General features: G+C 38.0%; 4 protein-coding genes and 1 pseudogene across 5 annotated transcripts; 2 read left to right on the forward strand and 3 right to left on the reverse strand.

Annotated features, from left to right (window-relative positions):
- The first annotated feature begins 1,217 nt into the window (after positions 1–1,217).
- On the forward strand, positions 1,218–1,888 carry LOC141844807 (putative protein TIC 214 N-terminal part; annotated as a pseudogene).
- A 95-nt stretch (positions 1,889–1,983) lies between these two features.
- LOC141844703 (cellulose synthase-like protein D5) lies at positions 1,984–5,674 on the reverse strand. The gene is made up of 3 exons (XM_074732702.1): positions 4,734–5,674; positions 3,853–4,657; positions 1,984–3,769 (listed from the first exon to the last, which is right to left on the reverse strand). The coding sequence occupies exons 1-3, from the start codon at positions 5,672–5,674 to the stop codon at positions 2,012–2,014; spliced, it is 3,504 nt and encodes a 1,167-aa protein (XP_074588803.1). The 3' UTR covers positions 1,984–2,011.
- A 1,064-nt stretch (positions 5,675–6,738) lies between these two features.
- On the reverse strand, positions 6,739–12,423 carry LOC141845370 (uncharacterized). 2 transcript variants are annotated; one of them, XM_074733436.1, is made up of 6 exons: positions 11,868–12,423; positions 11,554–11,768; positions 8,174–8,360; positions 8,006–8,091; positions 7,784–7,872; positions 6,739–7,255 (listed from the first exon to the last, which is right to left on the reverse strand). In XM_074733436.1, exons 1-6 carry the CDS (start codon positions 12,237–12,239, stop codon positions 6,987–6,989), a joined length of 1,218 nt encoding a protein of 405 aa, XP_074589537.1. In that variant the 5' UTR covers positions 12,240–12,423; the 3' UTR covers positions 6,739–6,986. The 2 variants fall into 2 exon arrangements, with proteins under 2 accessions (XP_074589537.1, XP_074589536.1); XM_074733435.1 differs by having other exon boundaries at positions 8,174–8,408.
- Positions 12,424–19,383: 6,960 nt separating this feature from the next.
- On the forward strand, positions 19,384–20,460 carry LOC141844953 (uncharacterized). The gene has a single exon (XM_074732937.1). It carries the CDS (start codon positions 19,399–19,401, stop codon positions 20,458–20,460), a length of 1,062 nt encoding a protein of 353 aa, XP_074589038.1. The 5' UTR covers positions 19,384–19,398.
- Positions 20,461–23,602: 3,142 nt separating this feature from the next.
- On the reverse strand, positions 23,603–25,661 carry LOC141845232 (uncharacterized). Its single transcript, XM_074733293.1, has 3 exons — positions 25,369–25,661; positions 25,052–25,271; positions 23,603–23,985 (listed from the first exon to the last, which is right to left on the reverse strand). Exons 1-3 carry the CDS (start codon positions 25,566–25,568, stop codon positions 23,770–23,772), a joined length of 636 nt encoding a protein of 211 aa, XP_074589394.1. The 5' UTR covers positions 25,569–25,661; the 3' UTR covers positions 23,603–23,769.
- Between the last annotated feature and the right edge of the window lie 1,053 nt (positions 25,662–26,714).

Here is a 26,714-nt window from a genome sequence, read left to right on the forward strand (position 1 = left end):
CGTAAATCAAAAATAATAATAAATTTATAAAGTCTTGATAAAAAATTTATCATAAATTGATTATAAAATATAGGACAATAATATTCACTAATTAATATCACTTCAGCTGCTCTAAAACATAGGACAATAATACTTACTAACTGATAATTTTTATAATTTCTATGATTTAAAAAATATCAAATTTTTAAAATTTTAAATGGTATAAATTTATCAAGGAATTCTAAATCCCTTTAAATTATAGAATTCTAAATCTCTTTTAAATTAAAATTAATATATTATTGTTAAATTGTGATTAGTGAATTTTTAAATGAGTTAAGAAAATTTTGAATTTGAAAAAAAAAAACTTTGCATGTGAAAAAAAAAAGATGAATATAATGGAAACGATACATATTTTTAAAATTATAAAATTGAATCCATAAAATAGATAATACTGAAATTTCCTACCTGCGATTCGGTAAAATGTCTTTGTTTAACGCATCCGAACCGGAGGCATCGCTTTTGCACGTGGGAGGCGCCTGAAGAGTCTGTGAACAGAAACGCACCATGCTTCACGTGTGCTTTTTTTTTTCTCAAAATGCACCTCAAATTTTCGGAAATATCAATGTGTTCTCGGACCCAATCTTTGTCAGTTTCGGCGAATTTGCCTAACTCAATTAGTGGATACCATGTGCCGACCACGTGACGACTGATGCCCAGTGTCAGCTTATTAAAAAAAATGTGTGAATTGTGAAATAATTCTAATTTGATAAATCTATATTTTATTCTCGTGTTAGGATGCATTTATTGATCGATTTTTAACGATCTTAAAATATTAATTATGAAGTGATACATCGTTCATATTTTTTTTATTTATTCTGATAATTAATAAAAAAATTTATAAAACAAAATTATTCATCTTCAAAATTAATCAATTAAAAAATTAAATATCTATATTATATATTAAAAAATAAAATTTTCACATTTACGTACATTATTATAAAAATCACTTCTTGACTATATTAGAAAAAAATTATATTCTTTATATTTTTAAATAATTGAGAATCCGTCACTCCACTAATATGGAAAAAGGAAAATTCTCAATTCTATTCATTTAATATCCCTTTGGTCTTATTGACATAAGAGATGTCATTTATAGTCTGTCTATTTTTATATATGAAAAGTTAAAAATTATCATAATTATCATATAATAAATTATAATTAAAAAATGAGGGTTTGTAATGATTTTTAAATCTTTTCTACTAGATAATTTATTATCTTCATGCATGAAAATAATAAATTCGATTGTTTTGATAAGACTCTATTATGGATTTCTAACTACATTCTCTATAGGACCCTCTTATATCCTCTTTCTTTGAACTTGGGCAATGGAAGGAGGAACCAAGGAGGAGATAGTAACGCTCCTGGGGCATAGCTGAGGAGGAATTAGCAACAACAACTAGTTTTATTATGGGACAGCTCTTGATGTTCATATTGATCTATTATGTGCCTCTGCATCTAGCATTAGGTAGACCTCATACAATAACTGTTCCTAATTCTACCTTATCTTTTATTTCATTTCTTCTAGAACAATTACAAAAACTTTTTTGATTATGAATCTACTACCAAAAATTCAATGCGTAATCTCAACATTCAATGTGTATTCTTGAATAATCTAATTTTTTAATTATTCAACTATTTAATTTTATCAAGTTCAATGTTAATCAGATTTGACAACATTTATATGTTTCAATGCAATAACAAAATGTTATTTGCAACAAGGAGTTTTATTGGTTCTATTTTTTTCATGAAATGAGTTAGATTGGTATTATTCTGGATACGTCAAAATGTTTGTATTCGATCTAAATCAAATAGGTACAAGTACACAAGTAGAAGGCGTATGATAGAATGAATGACAGATTATAAATTCATGATAAAATAAATGACAGATTATAAATTCTTGTAAAATTGACCTCTAACTATTACATCAAAAATATCATACCATCTATCAATTATGGTACACTTCTTCTTCCACCTAAGGAAACTGGAAGCTCATGAAGTCCTCCCTCTTCCCTCCAGCTGGGGGGCTTATGTACACCCAAAGCAAGGAGATGATACTCGAGAGTAGACCAGACCATATAAACACAATCGTCGGCACCTTCCCCCTCCTCCCCATCAGGCCTTTCGCGAACGGATACAGATGGCAAAGCACCCAGAAGCTGAAGAACACACCTCCCAGAAGCTTGCTCCACTGCGGGAATTCACTGTACATCGTCCTCGCAGTCCCCACGGCAATCGCTATCATGTTCGTCATCATAATCGTAATCGGAGGCACCATCAAGAAGCTCCACTTCACGACGTAGAGCTCAGCGAAGGCGTCGGCGGCATCGTCATCGGTCGCAGGTTTCGACGTCAAAGTGAATGAAATGTCCACGCCGGCAATGACCTTCAGCAAGCCTTGGAGGACAGCAGCCGGGTGAGCACTAGTTCCTCCGATCAACCAGAACTGCTCGTTCCTCCACCATTCGTGCAACGTGATCCCGGACCACTTGATCTCCAACAACGCGAGCAGACAGAGAGTGCTGGTAATGGCGAGGAGCAGTGTCAGAAATGTAACGCTGAGGGATTGAACGATGAACTGGCCTGTGAATAGAGAGATTGCTGGGAGAACGCAGTAGACCATGAGAAAGATCGAGGTGAAGGGGTAGATTCCGCAGTTGAAATAGGCTACTCTCTGCAAGAACTTCATCCTCCTGCTGGCGAAGATCGCATTGTTCTGGGAGAAGAATATCTCGACGGAACCAGTCGCCCACCGGAGGACTTGGTGCAGCCTGTCGGTCAGATTGATCGGAGCTGTCCCTCTGAAAGCATCCCTCTTGGTGACGCAGTAGATTGACCTCCACCCCCTGTTGTGCATTCTGTAACCTGTAACGACATCCTCAGTGACAGAACCATAGATCCAACCAACTCGTCGTCCCCATTCAGTTTGATCCTCGTAGAAGCAAGATACGACACTGATTGCTTCGGCGACTGTTGCAGCGTCGAGTGGTTCTCGAGGGACTGTCAGAGAACCGGCGGGCCTGCCTTGTCGAACTCCGGGCATGTCTTGAAGCAGCCTTCCCTGGTACTCAGCTACGGGAATGGATGCTGCTAAAGTGGCTGAACTACCAAACCTCTTCGGCAGCAGTGCTGATTCCACATCTAGTTCGTCCTTCTCATCGTCAGCGATAGGATCATGCTTCTTCCCCATTGTAGGTTTCCTCAGGAAAAGCTTAGTCTTCTTCCTTCCGAACCAACCATGGTGTTCGGTGGCACGAGGAGGGCTGAAGCCATAAAGAGCAGTTCTTCGAAAAATGCAGCCAGTTCCAACATACATGGGACCTTGCAATCCATCCATGGCCCTCATGGTGACATCAAAGAATACCAAGTTGTTATTAGCATACCTGTCACTGGGATCGATTCCATCAAACCTCTGAGGAAATTGGACGTAGCATATCCTGTCACCACCTCTATCAAGCATGAAACACATCCCTTCTCTCAGAGCCAAGGAATTGTGGACGTAGTGATCGCAATCCAGATTCAGAATGAAGGGGCCATTGGACATTATGGCACTTGTTCTGACCAGAGCGTTCATGGCACCAGCCTTCTTGTTGTGATCATATCCCGGCCTCTTCTCGCGTGAAACATAGACGAGCATTGGAAGTCTGATGTCGACGTCAGTGGTGTTGATGAGATTACTCTCTTGTTCCACATTGCCTGTTACTGGTTCAGGATTTGGAGGAACAAGCATCACCTATGAATGGTAAGATACAATGATGTCAAACAACTACTCGATCGATGCGAAGAACAAGCACAAGGCAATGGATAATTACTTACCTGAATGATACCAGCATGATCACCTCTGGAATGATCAGGTGCAGCTGAAAACCATGTCCCAGGCCAGTGTGATCCATCAGACATCCAAGTCGCTTTGATAAACTCAGTGCGTTCCGAAATGCTGTCTTTGATCTCCATTTGTTTCTTCTTAGCTCGTAGCTCTTCATGTGCGTTGTATGCATCAGATCGCCTCCTGATGGATTCAGGCAAAGAATTTATCCTTACTTTAAACTCATCATATTCCCTCTTAACCTTCCTCCTCTCTCGAACAAAGTCTCGACGGACTTTGTTCTTTAGAAAGTCGCGCTTTTGACTGAAGTAGGCCTCCGGATTCCTTGGCTCGACGGCATGTTTCCTGCAGAAGGGAACCCAAATTCTTGCAAAGCTAGCGGTTTCAGCAAGAGCTTCAAATGTCAGAAGAGAGCCTCCATCATCTGATAGGTAACAAGCGAGTTTCTCAACTGGGTAGTCGACTGCAAGTATGGAGAGGATTGTGTTCGCAGTGACTAAAGGTGGTTCTTTTTCTGGATCAGCTGTGGAGACAAACACATCGACTCCTGGAAGATCAGATCGACCTTTGGGGTTTCTAATGCTTGGGGATTCGAAGCATTCTTTCAGGACGGAGAGATCTGTGGCTCTGTTAACTGGACAAAGCTTTGGAAGCTGATCTAGAAGCCAAGAGAATGCAAACCACACCTCACAAGCTACAGACATTCCCCATAGCCAAATAGCATCATGGTTGGGATGCCGAATCCTCCATGCAAGGAAAAGACCAAGTGCAAGAAGGCGAAGGACTACGAGCAACCTGAAGATCAAGCAGGATTGGTTCTACTCTCATCCTCAATTGTAGAAGCAAATGCAAAGTATAGATTGTTGATTACCTGTATGGGCTGAGAATTGCTTGGGACACGCCCTTTTTCCTTGTCAGTGGCCTTCTGCATTTCCCCTCGAAATCAGGTGGTTCCTCGAAACCCTTGTACTCTGCTCCGTCGCCGGCGTTGCCATCTCTGGGCCACACTGCATTCCCATACCCATATGTTCCCTTGGTCTCGAAGAGCCAGCGGTTGTGATCGAAGTCCCCAGGCTGGTGCGGTGCTTTCATCGATCTCACCATCGACAGCCTCTTCCCGGCCTTGAGATTGAAATCCAGCATTGAAGTCAAAGGAAGTGGCCTCCCCTCGTCCTCAGACACCGAATCGTCCTCGTCGTTCACTGTCCGGTACAGCTCCTTGCACCCCGGGCACAGCCCTCCGCCGTCCCCGACGCACTCCAAGTAGCAGTCTTTGCAGATCAGGAACCCGCATTCGCACGGCGGCTTCATCCCTCCACGGAACGCATCGCCGTCGCATCCATTCATCTCGCAGAGCATCCCTGCGGATTTCGCCACCCCCACGCTTTCCGCCGAGCACTCGATGACGTGGCCGCGGGTCACGCAGTTGAACCCGCCGGTGAAGATGGTGCCGGAGATGAAGCTCCGCTGCGGCCGAGGCTCGAGCTCGTCGACATCCTCGGGCGATGCGGTCGGCTGGTGGTCCGGCGTCGGCGGGATGTGGACGGTGTAGCGGACGAACTCGGAGGAGGTACGTTCATGGCTCTCGTCGTTGTCGGCCACGGAGCCGTACCTCCCCCCGCCGCTCGAGAGGCCCCGGCTGGACGGCCTGGCGGCCGGGGATTCAGCTTTGGAGAAGGAGTGCCGCGGGACCGGACTGGTCAAGCCGATGCTCCGGCGGAGGGGTCCCTCGCCTCCTTCCTTCCCGCCGGAGGAAGACACGGTGATCGTCACCGGGGAAGCCGCCGGCGACGATGCTCGCCGACCCGCCATCTATCTCCTCGAAAATCAAACTCGAGATCGAATCAAGCGAACAGAAACAAACAATCAAAGATTTCGGGAGCTGAACGAAGACACAGTTTGAATTTATTTGAAGAAATGGGGAAAAAATAAAGCAAAAAAAAAAAATCTTAAAAGACCGTTCGCAACGGTCGGGTTTGACATTCTAACACCGCAACGTTCGAGAACGGGTGCCGCACGGAGAGGCCAACGGCTACTTGCTTTCAACTCCGACCGTCCGATCGCGTCAGCTTTGTTCTTGGAGCGTCTATCGCTGGCCCCACAAAAATCAACGGTCAAGGCGCCTCCGGCGCGGAAAAAAATGTCAAATTAGACGGCCAAGATTGACGGATCACCCAATGTCGGTGACAACGGCTAAGAGAGTAAATTCTCAACTACTTCCGATATTTATTATGAAATTATTTATTATTATAAAGATAGAAAAGATTTAGAGTCATGTACTATTTACCCGAAGTGAGGAGTGAGAAATGATCCGCGAATGATATAGTTGAATTGATTACGATAAAATAGAATTATTCAAGTGGATAAGGATCAAATATTTAATGAAATCGAGATAATACTCTTCTCTGTTGTAACCAACTGAAAATTTTCAATTTATCTCCTCACATATGGTCGTGAAACCGATCATGTATGACATTGAAAGATAAATTTTATCTTGTACAAAAATGAGTAGAAAGAGGCCAAATTTTTTTGACTTTCTTAAAATTCCTCCCAAATAAATAGGACATTAGTTTAAAGTTATAGGGACTATAACTATTTGAGAAGAAATTATTATACCGATTATGGAAATATACAGTCGATTCCACGACCATTTAACAAAGGAAATGAAGCTATAATTGATCACCTAGTGGTAGATTACTTCACCGAGAATCAAATGTCTCAAAATTATGTGACCAATGAAAAATATCAATCATTGATACAAGACCATAACTAGTAACAGGAGGAGGACAAGAGTTTCACTATGCAGAGTAATCAATCAAGAACTCAAAGTGTTTGGCCACAGATTCTTGTTGCCTTCATAAAAGTAATGACAAACATAACAAAATATTTGGCATTTTCAAACTCTAGCAAACGATATAAAAAAACTCGTCTCTAAAGTTGATTTCCCCCTATAACATAGTTACAAACTTCCAGTTGCAATTCCAAAACATACACATTGATAGTGGGTAGAATTAAGTTACATGAAACTGCAAACAAAAACTGTGCAGCAGAAGTTTGAATCCAGGATCAAAACAGAAGTTTGATGCACGTTAACTTTAAAAAGGATGATAAATTGGTATGAAAATCACCTCCTAAATGTGTTGGAATGTGAAAGAAAGAAGCGATAGTCAGGATGATCAACTTGTAGGAGGCGAAGCCAATTGTCTGCATCCTGCAATAACAAGCTTGCACGCTGCTCTTCACGCGGGCTAGAAGATGTCCAAACGGAACTTCTGAACTTATACGAAGCCAGACCAAAAACAGGCAAGCATAACTTCGCAGGCCGGTCATCGGAGTTCCCGACACTCATGTTACCAAAGGAGCCGAGAACCACTGAAGGTGGATTGGCACTATCTGTCAGAGATGAACAAAACAAATTATGAGAGAAAACGAGAACTGTGACTACGTAGTTATAGAAAGTATACGATGGCCTAATGTTGGACAATTATGTTTCTCATCTTCCAGTTGGAGACACCAGCAAGAATTAAGACAAGGCAATCAGTTAATAAAATTTTAGTTCAACTTCATGTTAATCACACTCCTAATATTTGAAATTAGCACATGATGCATGTAATACAATGATGATATGATCGAAGTTTTCATATATTTTACAGGAGGGGTATCTAAACATCTGATATATATATAGGACAGAATGAAGTTTCTTGCAATAAATATATAGACATATTGATACTGATTTAAACAGTGTCCAGAAGTCCAAGCACTGCATTTTCCACACACCTTATGCTTAGTATTTCTGTATTTCTGTTAAGCAAATTAAAGAGACACTTCACCACTGTCACTCCGAGATGTAAGAATGTACAATTTGATAATTTTTCATAGATGTGCAATTAACCGGTACACATCCTAGTTAAAATTGCTTACTTTTAGGAGCAGCCAAAGAGTGGAATGTCAAAAAGCAGGCATCCAAATCCTTTAACGTGTGACCTATTGGAATTCTGTAAATTGGGTACCTGAAGCATGAATGTCAAAGAGATACCAGGCATGTAAACAACATTAGCATGTATCTAAAAAAACAACCAGATGAGTAAATGGATTCTGAAAGATGATAATGAAAAATGATGCACAAACTGAAATAAACCATACCAGGCAATAGACATCCAGCTAGAAGGTAGCATATCACAGCTGTTGTATGCTTTCAGGTCTGGAAATTTACTTGCAAGAACTGATATCTATATTGGCAATACATAAAAAATATCAATTTCTGGCTTTAAATGAATGCTTGAAGTGTAAAGTAAAATAAGCATCATTTGCCTTATCAGTCAGTGGCTCTCTTCCATAGGGTGGATCCTTCTCAAAGTACTGAAATACTGGAAGAGCTGGTTTGGGATAAACCTCGCCGTTTTCATTTGCAAATCTTTCATGGCCAACTTGGCTAGTCGATTCCCAGGATGAACTTCCTTCCTTCAATCGGTTATCTTCACCGCCACTGCTACCCTCACTGCTGATATCCAGGTAATGATTGTCATTACTTTCCTCAGTTGATTGCCTTGAAAACAACAGTGTCAAAAGCTTCAAAATTATAAATCTTGGAAAGACAATTTTCTCTGTCTTATGACTCAACAATACCATGTAGTGCTTTATTACTAAACTTTGATCACTAATAAACACCATGCTTTCATTCATTTGATACTGGAAACATGCACAAACTAAAAAAAGCTGTTCTCAGAAAGTTAAAAAAGAAAATATCAGTATGATAGGAAACTTGTAAAGGGAACATAAATTGTTTTTCCTTCTGATAAAGATTTCCTAGTGGATGGTGTTTCTCTCAACTCATTTCAGGCAGAAGGATCCTGTCATAAAAGTTGCACAAAATATATACCATTATAATGTTTCTTGTTTAAGGCGCCCAATAAATATTTACTGAAATTGTAGTTGAAGATTTAAGCAGCTAAGGCAGTCTATAAGGAGCAGAACACCACTTTCTTAATGCATGACCAGCAGTAGGATTGGTATTATGCAATGTTCAGACACTTAGGCAAGTGCCTAGAAGTAGCAAGTCTGAAGCTCTAAGCTAGACTTTGTCATATATAAACAACTAATTACCATATGTATGCACGCTTTGTGTCAAAATAATCTGAGATTATGATTAAAAAATCTAATTTAATGAATATTGTTTCAACCAAAAAGGAAAAATGTAAGTGTACTGTAAGGCAGGCAATAGGCTAGTAGCAAAGTTATTGTATTTTATCTAATTCCAGAAAGAAGCAATACAATTAAAGAAAATAGAAGTGCAGGAGAGATTTTTCACAATCATTTAAATTAGAGAATTGTGCTTGCTGGATCTCCTTTGCATCACTAAGATTAGGATGGTAAAGTCTTGAACATAATACATAGCATTACACAGTATGCACATTGATGCAAATAAATTTCTTGGGTGTGCAGACCAATTTTAAGAAAAATCTAGTCATTCATGTCAACTACTATGGTATCCGCACAATGTGGAAAAGAATGATACACTAATTTGAATGGGCCATAAAAATGCATTATAAGATGCATTTATTAATTTATTAAAATAATTAACAAATATTTGTGTTTAAATGGATTTAATAATTGTAAAAAGAATTTATATAACTTGTAATGAACATCAAAATGATTAATAAGGAAAATAATTGCAGATGTTAAAATGCAACAAAATAGATAATAACTCATCAATCAAGTACATGAATATATCAATTTATTATTGATCAAGTTAGAAGAAAGATAATGAACTCAATTCATCAATTATACATATATACATTTTTATTACAAACCCTATTTCATAGTTAAAAAATTAAATTATGACAAGCTATATTAAGTTTACAACTATAATTAACTATAAAAATAAAAGAAAAATGAACATCATCTATTTTGAAATAATTATATAAATATTTTATTATTAAAAAAAGTAGTTAAATATATTTCTTCAATATATTTATTAATAAATATTTGTTAATCTCATTAATTAATTAATTGTAGTTATATGCATAAATTTCTTTTAAAAAAACATAGATTTTACATATAAAAATAGTTTAGTTTACAAATCATAGTGCTCATTGTATCCAATACATAATGATAGCAAAATTAAAAGATGAGTTTACATATAATGACAAAATATTCTATCTTTTGTATTTATAGCACAGTTCTATCTTGTTAATATATATATATATATATATATATATATATATATATATATATATATATATATTTCAAGAAATGATGTCATAGATTTTAAGAAAGAAAACCTCACAACATGGAATCCTCGATCATGAAGTTGCAAGCTTCCAGAAATTTAGTCAGACTTCCCAACAAAAAAATTAAAGGAAAAAAATCTACTTAAACTTTATGTTAAAGAAGGAAACTAATGCTTTAACATGAGGGTCAAAAGACTATTTAACATTGAAGCCTAATCTGAATCAGAGAAAGCACCAAGGAATATGGTGTCCTGCTGACGGCAAGTAAGACCCGCCACTTGCAACTTGAGGATCTCTAAATCTCTTCAAGAATTTAGTTGGCTTTGACTTGATGTCTAATATCCAAGAATATGAAAGGTTTGGGAAGAAGAAACAACATCTACAGGACTCCTCCACCGATAGTGGGTGAGTTGGGGGATGACAATATCAATCATTGAAAAGTTTCTACTGGTGATGGATATATGTTCCATAAACTCATCAAGGAGGTAATTTTTTCTAGACATAACCCATATTCAGCAGATATGAACTGACAGATAAAACATTCACTATCAAGACAATTTCTATTTGATATCATGCAAAAGAATACACAGGCTCCGAACATGCAGGTTGGGGTAATACAATCGGGATTGATCATGCATTAATTATAATGTTAAAATAAACATAGAGGGTTTCCAATGTGTAATTTAACTAAAATGCTAAAAAGCTCCAAAAAATGGGGAAGACAGGCTATACCTCTGATTTAGTATGTTATATAGATATCCTTAATAAGTGTCTCCATTCCGTTCAAACAAAAACAACATAATTACATAGATAAGCTTATGTTAATGACTTACATTAGAGAATGAAATAAAAAGCTGACAAGGAAAACTAAGTTTGTCTGGTGTTGCCCTGGAGTATGATTTTATAAATGAAGATATATGTAAGTAACAGAGCTAAAAGCAGGGAGCAACTTCTGAGCAAAAATGTCTATCCAAGGTTGAACAGAGTTAAAGTAAAAGATAGGGATTAGAGAGATTCAAGCTTCAATTTTACCCCCAATATCAATGTCCAATATGAAAGAAACTAACAGACAGGACATGGGATGAAGCATTAACCATTACAAAGTCTGTGATGATTTAGCTGACAATAATTAAAGCTCTTCACAATGAGTGTCGTGGTTAGAATTCACAAGCTCAATATATTTATCATGAACAGAACTAGAAGAATCCCATCTTCTCTTTTGATGGAATCATACCCAGCTTCAACAGCACTCGTAGACAACTCATCCTCACACTAAAACTTAAGATCTCATCGCAACCCTCACAATGCAGACTGTCGAAGCATTCTCTCATATCAGGTTCAGAAATGTGGCAAAAAATGTATCTTTTCTTACGAATAATTAACGGAAAAAAACATTGAGAGAGCAACTAATCAATTTCAGGGAGAATGAAAAACAACGTCAAGATAGTCATCAAAGCATACCCCGGTCTTAATTTGGTGGCAGAAGTATCCACGTACAGCTGGATAGCCGAGAGGTATGGTACATAGTACTGAACAACGGACTCACTCCCGTTCAGCACCAATGGCACTCCTGCACCATAAGCACTCCACTCCTTTAGAGACTCCCAAAGATCGCTGAAGCAAAAGTAAGGCTGCGATCCAACCTTAGCTCCATTACTCTGCCGTCTTCCACTGGCCTGTGAGCGTTTAAGAAATTAAACACTCATCAGAGGCAACTCATGTATCAACAAAAACCAAAAAGGAAGTTCTTTTCGACGCTAAGCCTACTTCCAGACCTTGGAAAAATACCGGGCGGGTACTACCGGCGTAGTGGATTCAAGCAACCGATCAAGATTCCCAGCTGGAGCTGGTGGTAGCGGCGGGGAAGGAGTAGGTGTGGGAGACGGGGAAAGGGATGGAGACGACGACGAGGAGGACACCGAAGGCTTCGATAAGGCATCATCCATGCCAAGTCTGTCCTCCGCTACCCTGACGTCGGCTGCCGGCGAGGACGATCGGCTACTCGGCTCCGCTTCCTTCTTCTGTTGCAGCATCAGCTGCTGCTGCTGCTGCTTCTGCAGTTCCCGCTGCTTCCTGAGTGCCGGAGGACAGTAGAAACGCTCTTCATCTCTGATGCGGGAAGACGATGAACCGCCGGAGCCGACCATATCGGCGGGAAAGGGGGAGGCAATTCGAAGGGATTCTGAAATGCTCGTCTTGCGGCACTCCCGAATCCTCAATTTCGAGTTCGTCGGTGGGGATCGGAGCTCGTTAGGGTTTTCTTCGTGGGGCGTAAGGCGCGTTTTCCCCTTTGTCTCCAACAGGACAGCAGCAGTTAGAGGTCGACTACGGTGCTCCGCCCCCGCAGCCTCGTCGCCTCCCGGCACTTCCCATATCAACTGCGGTATCTTCACCGCAGGAAACTGGTACCCAGATTGGCGGGTCCCTGTTGACCAATGCAACGCATTGGATCACGTACGACTGACCGCATACAAGGAGTTAGACGACGGTGGAATCTCAGTCCTTTATCCAACGCCTTTATTTGATCCGGACCGTCCATTCAGAAGAATATTCCCCGACGTGACGTGCTCTCCTATCAGCCGAAAGTCGTATATTTGCATTTTTATATGCGGATAAACATAGAAATGATTTTTATTGTGGAGTGAATTCACTGCTTACGTCCGCATATCCGTCGAGCAGTCGAATACCAAAAATAACCTCAATTTTATGAAAAAAAAATCAGGAGAATATTCTAATAATAGAGATTATTTATTAAAATTACAAATAAATTAAATATTATACGCATATTCGCTTTAGGGTTACAGATCCCCATCGACGATCAGTTTGAGATTCTCGCAGACGAATTGGTGGGTTTATAATTTGTAAGTTTTAATCTCGGTGACGATTTGTTGTTCTTGTGTCTTGTAGTAGAGATCTTCGATGGTCTTACAAAATTGGATAGGCATGGCATACGATGACGAGAAGGATTCGTAGGTCTTTGGTTTGAAATCTCATATTAACTTCTTTTTTACCTAATTTGTTTTGAATTTTCAAATGTTTGATACTGATAGGTTGCATTGTCGTTTGGTTCTTCGGTCCAGTCATGATTTAAGAAAACAAATTGGCTGACCAGATTCTTGTGATCGGGTACTGCTCATCATGCCATGTTAAGAATTGTTCATATTGTTAATTAATCTAGCACTGTCAAAGTGCAGCAAGTTCTTTGTTATTTCAGTCATTCAGATGTTGAATGGCAGGCTGAAACTATTCATTGCCAGTTCCGATTGTCTGGGACCTCAGTCTTAAGCTGAAAATTTTCATTACCAGTTCCAATTATCTGGAACCTCATCATTAGCTTCTCTTAATATGCTATTATTCATGTTGATTGTGGCCACACATCATTGCGGACTTCTTATATATTTAGTTAAAACACTACAAAAATTAATGGAAATAGCGACGGATCAATTCCGTTGCTATCTCTGTTAATCATCGATTGAAATCGATCGCAAAAAAGCGTTCATCTTAGGACTGAATAAAATTATTCAATGTATCAAGTTATATTTGACTTTGCTGTGAATATCAATTGCTTGAAAAGGATATTATCAGTTCTAAATTTGAGAATTAAAATAACAGGGGCCTTTGAGCTTCTCGGATTCGTTACACCGTACCTAGGAGTTGATGGTGAAAACTAGTGCAATATCATCGAGTAAGACATGCTTAAAACTCGTCGCTAATTTAAAGAAAAAACATTTTGAAGTGATATGTTAGACATCATAGACATTCCCACAGCATGCTAGGAGTATATGTCCGTGGCTCATCAGAGTGATGCATCGAGATAGTCTCTGCCGATTTAAAGTCTCTATTAGTTGATGTACTTTTGTGTTCCTAACTGTCTACTGATTTTTTATTGATATGTAGCATACAAGATAGTAATGATCTTTTGTACCCATTTCAAGACATGATAACAAATATAAGGAATCTCAATCTTGGTCTGATTAGTTTATGTGCTCATGTTTCCTTCACTTTTATTCTTGTATATATGAAGTGTGTGATTTTAATCTGTAAATTTCTAAGTTGTTTTTCATACATTCTGAGAAAAGCATGGACTTGCAGGTCATTACTCTAACATCTGATTTTTTACTATTCCTTGCAGGAAATTTTCCTACTCAAAGGATTTTGCGGGTGCATATTACATGTTCTGTATTGTTAAGAGCTTGCATATTCCCTTTCTTGCAAGCTTGCCATTCCATTATTTGTCAAACTTAACCATAGAAGAGAATTAGAAAACTGCGAATTATATACTTGTCAAGACTGATAACGCGTGCACACATTCAATGTTTTCCATTGTTTTAGCCTTCAGCCTTTTGAATAACTGATGGTAATATCCATGCCAAAACATACTACACAATTACTAGATTTGTTTCCTAATCCAAATTGATTATCAACTTATGTTCAAAGTAAGTCCTTTCTTGCACACCTGCCTCTGGACTGAGTTTTCAGTATCGAGCGTTTTGATCATTTTTTTTTTTTTCACCAATTGCATTGCCATGTATGCCTTCCTCAGTAATTTGATGTATTTTTAGAAGTAGTAGTCCATCCAAGTTCTCAGAGGGAAATCCTTTGTTTTACAAGTTTCCCAGGGATCAACTAAACCCTGCGTTAAATCATTTTTAAGGCTTGAAAATGCTTCCTGTGTTGAACTTTGCGTGTTGTTTATACCAAAGAATAATTCTTCCTAGTGCACTGACAAGTCTGATGGCTAATCAAATTTATGTTTTCCCCTTTTCCAGTGTACGGGAATAATACTGTGCTGCAGTTTCTCGATTTACCTTTTCACATATGATCGTAACTATATGAGACCCTGGGATAACGAATTCTATGTGAAGAGATAATTGTGTGAGTAGTCAACCACTGCTGAGAGCATGCCCATCTCACAGGTAATTGTAGGACTAACTATGTGAGACCGTTGGGATGACAGATTCTATCTTTTTGTTGAAGAGAATAATACTGTACGAATAGTCAACCACTGCTGAGAGCATGCCCATTATAATAAGGTGTTCAGAATACTAAACAAATCCAAGGGGGCATCTTATCCTCACCCAACTTTTGATAACTTTTGTCAAAAGTCCTCGAGGAAGCATCCAAGTAAATCCCCAGCCAGTCATGGCTTCTGGTCCTCTATCGCCACTGTGCACCTTTGTGATCGACAAGCAAGCCTTAGCATCCATTTCTTGTGCATGGCCGGCTGCAACTTTTTATCTCATGCAAGCTCAAAGTTTGTTTGACGACCCCTTTCGGCCATGACTCGGTTTGTCTTTTCTCCACAGCATCACTATAAGAGTCTGATTGTTTCTTTTCTTCGCTCATCCATCCATCTCTCTATCCACCTCACATGGATGACAAGGCTGAGGGGGCCAAGGCAGCCGCCTGCGGCGGCGACGGCGAGGCGGCTGCCGCCGTCCGCCATCAATTCTCCGCCTTGGTGGCTCACCGCGCTCTTTTCGGAGGCCGCCGTCGGCGGGCGGCAGGCCGGAAGGTCGGCAGCGGAGACAAGCCGGTGCAAAGCAGGCTGAGCAAGGTCTCAGGCGCCGCCAACGATGCCAAATGAGAGACGTAATGTTTTAGAAGGCTTAGTTTCGCTTTCATTAAATGTTTTGAGTTACAACAAGAGCTCTGTAACTTTGAAGCTCGTTCAGCTCCCCCTACTTGTCAAATGAATCCAATCACTCCACCGTGTCCGTACGCTTTCACGATATAACTTTTAAAAAGGTTTATCATTATTCGAATAAATAAGAATAATGATAATGGCAGTCGCATTCAGCATTCTGGTCGTGGCTGACATCGTGACGACGTCCTCCGGATTCGTGATGCGGGAGAAGGTCAGCCGTCAGCGTCATGCCGCTGCGGCGTGGTCGCCTTCTCCCACTTTCCGCTCACGCGACTGATGCGGTAACGCGCCTTGCGGCCTCCGTTTTATAACTTTCAAGTTGGATTAGATCCGCCGAATTAGTCTGTCTTGTCAATTTAGATGAATTAGGTTAAAATTTTATCAATCTATTTTAAGATGAGTTGAGATAGATTAGCCCGCTTAAGCTTGCGATCCGCATGGGTTGAAACCGCCGATGGGCTTAGGTTAGTCCGCGGATTGAGAAAGTTTATTTATTTATTTTAAAATTTAAAATTAAAATAGAAAATTTAATAAATTAGTGGATTTGGTCCATTTAAATTATAATTCAAGTTTAAAAATTATAATTCAAATTTAAACTTTCAACTTAATCAATTTAAATTTAATATTTTTAATATTTTTAATATTTTTTTTATTTTTTAACAGGTCCGTGGGTTGGCCCGTTCAACCCGTGGCCCGCCTTGAATTGGATTGGGTCGGAGATTTCCCAACTTGCCCAGTTGGTGGGTTGGCCCACTCCGCCCCGCCATATAATGGATCCACCATGGGTTGGCCCGTCTCGTCATGGATTGATCTGTTTGACAGCTCTACTCCATTTTCCGAATTTGCCCATCTTCTGCCGGCGGTAATCTGACCGGTGCTGTATCAGACCGCGTGATGGATCAGATCAGTCATTGATTTTCTTCAAGATTCGTGCAGCCGGTGGGTCAGGTCGGATTAGATCTGACAACGGTTTCAACCGACGATTACAAGATATCGTAATTCAATTTGCAAAACTCAGTGCCTCCGCGTCAACCGATGATTCGACGATTTGAGCTGCCGGAGTATAGCTGAGTTGGTTACGACGTAGCAGAGTTGCAGAAGAGTGTAAGAGTTCGAATCCTGGTGAAGTCAAGTTTTGTCACCAACTACAGTTTCTCGATTTACCTCCTCACAAATAGTCGTGGGGTTGGCCGTGTGAGGCCGCTAAGGTGGCGGATTCCACTTTTTTGCAGAAGATGATTCGACGGTTTGAAATCGATGATTGACAGTTTAAAATTGATAATTTAATAGTTTTGAAGATTTTTAATTGTTCAAATTCGAAATCAGTAATCAGTGTTCACGATGGCTCATGACATAAAAAAAATCTAAAAGAAGGATGATGAAAAGAAAATCCTCCATTCTCGATCTATCTATCCTCGCCGATCAGATAACAAAAGATCGGACAGCAACGAAACCTATCGGTAACGATCCTCCTATTGTTAAAGGCCGTGAAGCCTCCGCTTTGTCATCTTCTTACCCGACTGTTAGATTCTCCTATATTTCCTTTCAAATCTAACGTCCACAGTCCACTAGACTATAAGATTCTCTTATGTTTTCTTACAAATCTAACCTTCATCATAGTAGACGTGAAATAATGTGATCCTGCTCCCAGAGCATAACTGAGTTGGTTACGACGGAGCAAAATTGCAGAAGATGACAAAGGTTTAAATCTAAGCAAAGACAATACTCTCCTCTGTCGTGGTCAAACTTCGTCTCCACCCCTTTCATCCTCTCTAAATGGAATCCCATGGTAGGCGCCCGCAACATGCCATTACCCACGGCAAGTGACTATAGGCGTCCGTCACCCACGACAAGTGACTATAGGCGTCACTATCAAACCATCTATTCAATGATTATTTTAGGGCCTGAATCGGGTCAACGAGTAATCTGTCCGTTGATTCAATTACAATTTGGATCCGGCCCGCTAAGTGAGATGCAAGAGACAAGCTACTATTACATTTTACAGCTTCTTAATTTTCCTATTTAAATTCTATTATACGTTTAGGTAAGTTTTATAAAATCAAAGATATTCTTTGACAATTCTTATTTTAACATTATTTTCTTAAAAAAAACTATAGGAATAAGAATTAATTCATCCCTTAACAACGATTGCAAATATAATATTAGATATATTAATCATCACTAATCACATGGGAAGTGAAATCATGTCATCCTTAATGCTGTTAACAGTGAGTGTGACCTACGAGGATTAGTTAATGCAGCATGTGCATTGGATTTGCAATTTGGCAAAAGATTGCATCTAACTAACTGTTTTGGATGTCGTATAAATGGATAAATAATAAAAAGATATTTTTTTACGGAAAAAGGAAACCATATCGATAAGGGCAAAAAGGAAAGCCTACAAGATAATAAACAATAAATGAAAAAAAAAGAAACCTACCAGATAAAAAACAATAAATGTTTGTTAAAAGTAAGTCCGGCAAAAAGTTTAAATTTTAATTCAATATAGAGGGTTATTCGGTTTAATTTTACCCAAATATAATCATATACCTAAATGCATAAGTAGGGATTAAACGGTAAATTACTGGTATAAAAAAAATTATAGAATTGAGTTTGATTTGTTAGATTGATTCGTCCTATTAAATAATTTAAATAGATTAAATTAAAATTTTATTAATTTATTTTAAAATAGATTCAGATAAATTAATCTGTCTAGATTCGCAATCTACGTAAATCGATCCATGATAGATTTGGATTGACGTGCAAGTTGAGAAAACTTCAAATTTTAAAATTAAAAGAGAAAAAAAGTCAATGGACAAGTGGACTTATGAATCACAATCCAAATTTAAAAATTTCAATTTAATCTGAGTCTAAATTATAATTCAAATTTAAAATTTAAATATTTTCTATATTTTTTATTTTTTGATAGATTTATGATTTGACCCGTCTAACGTATAATCTATCTTGAGTTAGAGTTTAAATTTAAATTTAAGCGGTTTTACATAGTGAATCTTACAAACCATATATGAATAGGTAAATCGAGAAACTGCAATCTGTCAATAGCGGAGTTAGAATTGTCCCCCACACGGTCAACCCCACGGTCAGGAGAGCATTATCCCCCACACAGTCAGCTCAACGACCATCTGTGAGGAAATAAATCGAGAAGTTGCAGTTAACCACAATGAAGGAGGGTCAGATTCATTGAGATTCAAATCCTTATCCACTTTTACAGTCATCCTTGTCACAACAAATTCCTATCACAAATTTATCACAACAAATCTGGATCGAGATTTTAAAATAGAAGATTAAATCCAAACCATCACAATCACTCATTCAATTTATCTCATTTAATCTTAACTTTAAAATCGAAGATTTGTTGTGACAAATTTATGACAGAAATTTATTGTATAACTCTATTTATTCTACTATAACCAACTCAACTATATCTAGGACATTAATCCACCTTTGTGAAAATATACAAAGAAGAAACACTTAACACGTAATTTCCCATTGATAAAGGGCATTTGTGGCAAAATGCTGTCTCAGAAAGCAGTCGGACATAAAATGGCAGCTCCCCCGCGACCGCGGCTCCTCCCACGATTGCGTCTCGAACAAGAAGCCGACGCCCACGCCGCCCTGCTGCTCTACCTGCTGCCGCAATGGAGCACCAGAACCCTAGCAATGGCGACGAGTTCGAGAGCGCATGCTCCACCCCCTTCGCGAGCGCGCCTTCGAGCCCCGGCCGTGGCGGTTCCTCCACGGCCGTGGCCGGCTGCTTCTTCAGCGCCCCGTCCAGCCCAATGCACTACATCCTCTCGTCTCCTTCTCCGCCCTACTCATCTGCGATCTCCCCCTCCGATCCTGCCTCCGTCGATTTCTCATTCGATTTCGAGTTCTCCGCCCGCTTCCCCTCCCTTTCCACCGCGGCTTCTGCCGACGAGCTCTTCCTCAACGGTCAGATTCGGCCTATGGAACTGTCTTTCCACCTCCAGCGCCGGCAGAGCCTCGCTCCGCTCCCGGATCTCGGCGTCGAGGATGATGAGGACGCGCGGGATAGCCGAGAGGCGGAGGAGAAGGAAGTCCGCAGGCGGGATCTGATGCTACGGAGTAAGTCCGTGCATCGGAGGGCTAGATCGCTATCTCCGTTGAGAAATCTACCCTTTCGCCGGCGGTCGCATGGCGCGGCGAACGAGGAGAGGGGTGGAGACGGGGAGAAGGCACCAGATCGAAAGCAGATCGAGTCGGAAGAAGCTCCCGCACCGCCCGTCTCGGCGTCCTCCCGCTCCTCCTCTTCTTCCTCGACGTCCTCTTCGTCCTCCTCGGGGCGGAGCTCAAAGCGGTGGATCTTTCTGAAAGATTTCCTCCACCGGAAGAAGCTCGTCGGAAGTGGCCACGCGAAGGAGAAGCTCTGGCGCGCCATCTCTTTCTCGGCTCCACCCGAGAGGACTCCGCAGCCGGCGGAGTCCGCAGCGCGTCGAGAACAGACGACTCAGCCGCGACGCCAACAGAGGCCAGTCAATGGGCTGGGGAGGCGGCGGGCGCCGGCGCCGTCAGCGCACGAGTGGCTCTACACTGCGAACCGGGCTCAGGCGGAGGAGATGAGGCGGCGAACCTTCCTCCCGTACCGGCAGGGCCTCCTGGGCTGCCTCTGGTTCAGCTCCAGGGGCTACGGCGCCATCGACGGGTTCGCCTGCTCTCTCAGCCACGTTCCGTCGAGGTAACCCGTTCCGTTATATTCTCTCTCTTCGAATTTCTGTAACTCGCCGAGTTTCGTTACAAATATTCTTATTTTATATTCTGATTTAAAAATTTGAATTTCTAAATCTAGTTTAAGATAGTTTGAATCCTATTTTTAAAGTTCTCGGATATAACTGTTAAACCCCTATAAAGGTTTGAAACTGTATTTAAGATGACAGATTCTATTTTTTATCAAAGAAATCTATTTTAAAATTTAATAAATTAAAAAAAAAATTTGATAGTTAACTCGTTTATCATCCTCCCGAGTTTTCAAACTAAAAAATTGATCCATTCTTCTCATGCTAAGAATTTTTCTAATTCAGATCTATTGTTACGTTAAATTTCAGTTACTCATTATGTGCTGATTATCAAAAATTTCAATCGAAATGTTATGCTTAAAAGGAAAATTAAATAATTTCAAATTTTGTTCCTATTTTTATTTATTTGTAACTATTATAACAATACTAATATTTTTCTCATGCTAAGAACACTAAAAACAACCTATATAAGCCGCTTGCTTACTCGGTTACCCGCTTGTTGACTCGGTTACGGCTTGAACAATACGAATATAAAACCTATTTATTATGATTTTATTAGCCGTTCCAGATTTAATAAATATATTTATTCCTGCGTTACTTACTACTTATCTACCAATCCTGCTTACAAGAATAATTCACTGGTTTTATATTTTCGTGTTATTGTTTTTCAATATTTTTTATAATTATTTTTTCTATTTGGAGAGAATTAAGTATCTTCTATGTAAAAATTAAATTTGGAAATACAATAATTTTAACAAAACGATGCAAAATGTATTTTTTTAAAATTAGTATTATTTTGAAAAAAAAAATCATAAAGCCTATTTTATATTTTTTAAAAATTTATTATCAATATCTGTTTTAGTCTATTTTTTTTTTATTTTCGAAAACTCTTGCTCAACACTGTAATTCATAATTATTATAATATAAATATTTTATTTTATTAAATTATATTATAATAATTCTGAAATTATAATTATATAGTAATTATGATTCAATAATTATTATAGCAATATTGAACATAAAAATATATGGAAGTGGAATAAGATGTTATTTTAATAAAAAAATAAACTGTTTTTTTAATGATTTTAATAAAAAAAATGTTTTTTTAATTTTTATCGTATTATTTTAACTAATACACAGTGGCATCACTTGTGAAATTTGACCTTAGACTCTGCCATAATAAGTAATAACTTCATGTGAGTTGTTAATTATTGCCCCCGAGGCATAGGTGAATTGGTTACGACGTAGCAGATTTATAGAAGAGGGCAAGAGTTCGAATCCTGACGAAGTCAGGCAATACTCTCCTGTGTCGTAACTAACTATACTTTCTCGATTTACCTTTACACAGATGGTCGTGGGGCCGACCGTGTGAGGCCGCTAAGGTGGCGGATCCACCTTTAGCAGAAGAGTTGTTTTTTTAAATAATTTTTAGGACATAATTAAGTTGGTTACGACGATAAAGTAGAATTGTTAAAACATATATAGATTGAATCTTTGATGAAGAATGACGGATTAGAGAATTTTTTTTTTTATAATTTAAACATCTAATTTTTTACCATTTAATTAATTTTGAAGGTTATCGATATAACACTATGAAAGTTTCTAGTATTATCAACGGAATGATTCACGATGAGCGAAGAAAATATTCGATTAAATTAAATTAAATTTAAAATTTTAATTTAGTTATTTCAAAATTTTAATTTTTTAAAAAATTAATTATATTAGTTAATTAATTCATTTCAATTTTAAAATTTTTTATTTGATTAAATTAAATAAATTAAAATAAAAAATAATCAAAATTTCTAAATAAATGAATATATAAATTTTAATTGATCGATAAATCTCTTATAATATTTAAAAATGTTAATTAATTTAATTTTTATAATATTTAAAAATTTTAAATAATTTAATTTTTATCAAATTAATTGATATTTTATCAGTTCAATTTATTCGATTTTTATTTAAAAATTTAATAAATTTAATTAATAAAAAAATGATTTGTAATAATTCAATTCAATTGAATATTCAACCCTAATTAATGAGTCAATTTGTAAAAAATTTATTATATGATGAGACAGAATAAGCTAATCCGTCATCATGAATAAGCTAATCCGTCATCATGACACACTGAAGAATCTCTAATCCAACTCAAGATAGATTATCTATTAGACAGATTAATCCACCAACCTTTCAAATAAATAAATAAATATATATATAATTTTAAAATTTTTAAATTTAAATTACAAATTAAATAAGCCAAGCTCACAAACCCATTAGCTTTTCACTTTAGTTTAAAATTTTGAAAAGAATTTTTTTCTCAAACGCCCACATGGGCCCGCAAACCCATGCAGATTGATCTACCTAAACCTACTTTTAAATAGATTGATTAAAATTTAATTTAATGAATTGATCCAACCTGACAAGTTAAACTTAAATTGACGGCTTTAGAAGTTTCTCATTGGACATCAGGTAAATCAAAAAACATAGATAAATCCTAATAGACAATCCAACTTAATAAGTTTTTCAAACTCTCCAAATATAAAATACCTGAATGATATTTGAACTCTCATTATATTATTCAAATAGTCCATCTCACATCTTACCGTCACACTTTAACGTGAACTAATACACCATCTGAAGAAGAGGCAAAAGAATACATTAAACAGTGCATTAAGTTTATAGGATTTGTGCATTTACTTTAAAAAGAACAACTAATGTGTTCTTCATTCAGTTCTAGTAAAGTCAGAAGCTCAGTTCAAGCTCAAATAAACCTCAAACATGAATATATTATCATAGATTAAGCAACTTGATCAAGTTATAAACATAATATTAGCACGGACAACATATTTATAAACAATGTGCTCAAAATCAGACCGACGATGGGTTCAACAGCGAAAATTGATAATGAAAAGGTTAATCAAGTCTGTTGAAACAATAGAACAAATAAGCAGATTCACAAACTAGCAACGCCACAGGATTATATCACAATGCAAAGCCTACAAGCAGCTTTTTAGAAACCAAAAATTTGAACTTATAGTTAGGCTCGGTAATATGTTAAGATGAACTCAGTTGAAACCCTAGAGTAACATTTTTGCACAAGCAACATAAAGAGATTGAGTTTCCCAAACATTTTTTAATGTAACAGAATGATATAAGCCATGAACCATGTTTTGGGAGAGCACAAACGGAAATGGTATAACACACAGCGAAACAATCTGGCAGATACATTGATAGAAACCATGAATTTTCTTTCGTTCAGAAGTGGAGCTTACCAGCCAAATACCAAGAATGGATGGCCAGGCTGCCAAAGGCCATGATGTTGGCTAGTGATGACAAGCCATGAATCATTCCGAACTTCTTGTTCATGGATTTGAGCTGTGGATTGGTTTTTGCTGCTTCCATGTTCTTTGACACTCCAACTTCATCACCAATGTTGAGATCCCTCTCGACTTTGTGCCTCTTCTTCATCATCTGAGCAATTAAAATGGGCAAAATTAGCTTTTTCTCTTGTTGGGCAAAATGAGCTTTAACATATGACTTGTGCCAATCAGAGTAACTGATTGTAACGAGTTGTTGAATTTAGTTAGAAATAATATTGCACAAGTAACTATAGTTTTAGCACACAATGCATCTTGACAATGCAGTGAATGAATATCAGTTGAAATGTTACCGTGCGTGGAGTATAAAAGACATTAAAACGAAGCTATATTTTCAGCATATTTTGTGATATTGTAGGTTATCAACTAAGAGCAATAGAGACCACAAACATGAATCAATACAGCATCCACCTCTTCAACATAACAATTAGTTATCACAATGTATTTAAATAACCAAATTTTGGTCTCATCTTCATGATAGAAATGGTATGAATCAAGGCTTTAAATATTGTTCAAAGCTGGGGTTTAAGTACTCAGTGGGAACGATTAGGTGCCAGTGCCATGACAGGTCAACACAGTGTCAGAGCCACCTAGGAAGAGGAAAGAATCCAGGATGAGACGAGGAAGAACGGAATGAGAAGGAAGAGGAAAAGAGGCTTCCTAGGTGTAAGTCATTCCAGGGAAGCCTTGTTGATAAACTACGAAACCCTTGCCCACACTCATGGAAGCCAGGCTATTTAGGTCCCCAGCAGAAGCTCTATTGCATTTGTTGCAGTCTCGAACTTATTTCACATGCCGGCTGGTGGAGGACAATAAATTTCACTCATGCCAACTGGCACAGAGCAGGTATTAAAACTAGAGTATGAACTAAGATTTCTTCAAATAAGCATATTTCAGAATTGATCTAAGCAGTTACAACTTCGACACGCAATGACACACTGTAAAATCCTCTCTTGCGATCATGGATCTCTATGTGAAATATATCAATTGCCAAACAAATATTTGATCCTTTCATTACTCGCATAATACAGCATAAGCAAGTAAACTACGAGATACTTTCAACACTAGAAATATTCTTAAATCGTCTTAGCAATATGAAGAAATAAATAGCTTTAGCAAATAATAGATGTCATAATTTGTAGGAGTTGGCTGAATTGTACCTCAATAGTCATCGGGGTGAAGACAATCAGGTTGGAAAGGTCAAAACCAAGCGCAGAAAGGAGAAACCCAAGCTGATACTTCTCTATTGTTGAGGCCGACCTCCATGGATGGAGATAAGCAAACGCAGCCACCGAAATCGCCGCACACACAGAAACCATCGTGAAGTAGGCAGGGAACATCTTGCCCTGTAGATTGCCGAACTGGTGCCTCGGCAAATACCTGCAACCAACCGATACAATTCACGAATTCATCGAACAAAGTATAGAAACGAATATCGTAATCGGAAAAGGAAGAGGCTTTAAAATTGATTAATTACTTGAACATGATAATGCCGCCGATAAAGGTGACCCACAGGGAGGCGCCCCAGGCGGTGGCGAAGGCTAGGAGATGGCAGAGCTTGGCGGCGGTGACGGCAGCGGCGGGGGCTTCCGGGCCCGATCCGAAGACATCGGGCGCGAAGACGACGCCGACCGTGAGGAACGCCACCGCCGTAAGGAAGCGAGTCGACCACGCCATCGGAAAGCTCCGCGGGCGAGAGACGGATCTAGGGTTAGGGTTAGGGTTCGGGAGGAGGATTCGGTAGGTGGGGAGAGAAGAGAGAAGCCGTCGGTGATGTACAGCTTTTGACAGTTAAGACGAGGATTAGTGTCCATTTATACCACACTTCAATTCGGTGGAAGGGTCCGGAGCTTCTAGAACGAGGGCAATATCGGAATTTCATTATTAAATATTATTTGAATCAATTTTGGTAGCTTCATTCGTTTTGAAGTCAAGCCAGTCAAATCTTAGGGACACATGCATTGCGCCGGCCGATCTCCTGAACATTTCATTAAAAAATTATAAATTAATAGATAGATAAATAGCCCCTGCGCAATTTTTTTATTAATATTTAATAGTATTAATCTTCTTTGCATTATACAAAATAGAATTACGTGCACAATCTAATTCATTAATAGTATTAACTTTTTCAGGTGTATGTGATTTCAGTTATCAAACTTGACTATCAGATAATTAAAATTATAAAATATAAAATATTATTTAATATTATTTAATTTAACTTATTTATTTTAAAAAATAAAATAAATAATTTTAATATTTATTATATTACACTTAATTTAATTTATTTTAAAATAAATTAAATTTAATTAATAATATTAATGATGATAATAAATTAATAATATATAAAATAAATTTATTTATAATTTTTTAAAATTTAAAATAAATTTATATATATTAATAAAATAATTAGTTAAAATAATTATTTTAATAAAATAATTTATTAATTTATTGTTAAATTAATAAATATAATTTATTAAATTTATAAGTATTTAAATTAAATTTTATTAAATTAATTAACTAAGGTTCAATTAGGTTTTACTATATATTTCAATTAGCTCAATTTTAAAATCAGAGGGTAATCATGGAAAAAAATTTTGTTAACCTTCGAAATCGTAGAAAATCTTAAGTTGTCAAGATAATCACATTCCGAAGTTATAACACATTTACTGACGTTTTACTGATGTAGTGGTGATACTGTATTATATGGGAATCGCTGATAACTTTAGACAGATCATCAAGGTTATCAACAATAACTCTCAATCAAACGCCCTCTTAATGTGTTGTTTAATGTATTAAGTATTTATATTCTTTTTTCAACAAAGA

Source organism: Curcuma longa, chromosome 14, assembly GCF_044706935.1.
Source record: "Curcuma longa cultivar G26 ecotype Majalengka, Jawa Barat chromosome 14, ITB_CL_G26_1.1, whole genome shotgun sequence".
NCBI classification, from domain to species: Eukaryota; Viridiplantae; Streptophyta; class Magnoliopsida; order Zingiberales; family Zingiberaceae; genus Curcuma; species Curcuma longa.

What these genes read in the sequence shown, in the direction of transcription:
- LOC141844703 (XM_074732702.1), bottom strand. Translation starts at nt 5,674, where the DNA reads ATGGCGGGTCGGCGAGCATCGTCGCCGGCGGCTTCCCCGGTGACGATC. An exon ending in GCAATTCTCAGCCCATACAG is followed by an intron (nt 4,658 to 4,733) that starts GTAATCAACAAT and finishes CTTGATCTTCAG; the next exon opens with GTTGCTCGTAGTCCTTCGCC. An exon ending in ATCATGCTGGTATCATTCAG is followed by an intron (nt 3,770 to 3,852) that starts GTAAGTAATTAT and finishes TACCATTCATAG; the next exon opens with GTGATGCTTGTTCCTCCAAA.
- LOC141844953 (XM_074732937.1), top strand. Translation starts at nt 19,399, where the DNA reads ATGGAGCACCAGAACCCTAGCAATGGCGACGAGTTCGAGAGCGCATGC.
- LOC141845370 (XM_074733435.1), bottom strand. Translation starts at nt 12,239, where the DNA reads ATGGTCGGCTCCGGCGGTTCATCGTCTTCCCGCATCAGAGATGAAGAG. An exon ending in CCGCCCGGTATTTTTCCAAG is followed by an intron (nt 11,769 to 11,867) that starts GTCTGGAAGTAG and finishes AAACGCTCACAG; the next exon opens with GCCAGTGGAAGACGGCAGAG. An exon ending in CTCTTTGGCTGCTCCTAAAA is followed by an intron (nt 7,256 to 7,783) that starts GTAAGCAATTTT and finishes CATCTCTGACAG; the next exon opens with ATAGTGCCAATCCACCTTCA.
- LOC141845232 (XM_074733293.1), bottom strand. Translation starts at nt 25,568, where the DNA reads ATGGCGTGGTCGACTCGCTTCCTTACGGCGGTGGCGTTCCTCACGGTC. An exon ending in GGCGGCATTATCATGTTCAA is followed by an intron (nt 25,272 to 25,368) that starts GTAATTAATCAA and finishes GGTTGGTTGCAG; the next exon opens with GTATTTGCCGAGGCACCAGT. An exon ending in TCACCCCGATGACTATTGAG is followed by an intron (nt 23,986 to 25,051) that starts GTACAATTCAGC and finishes TTAATTGCTCAG; the next exon opens with ATGATGAAGAAGAGGCACAA.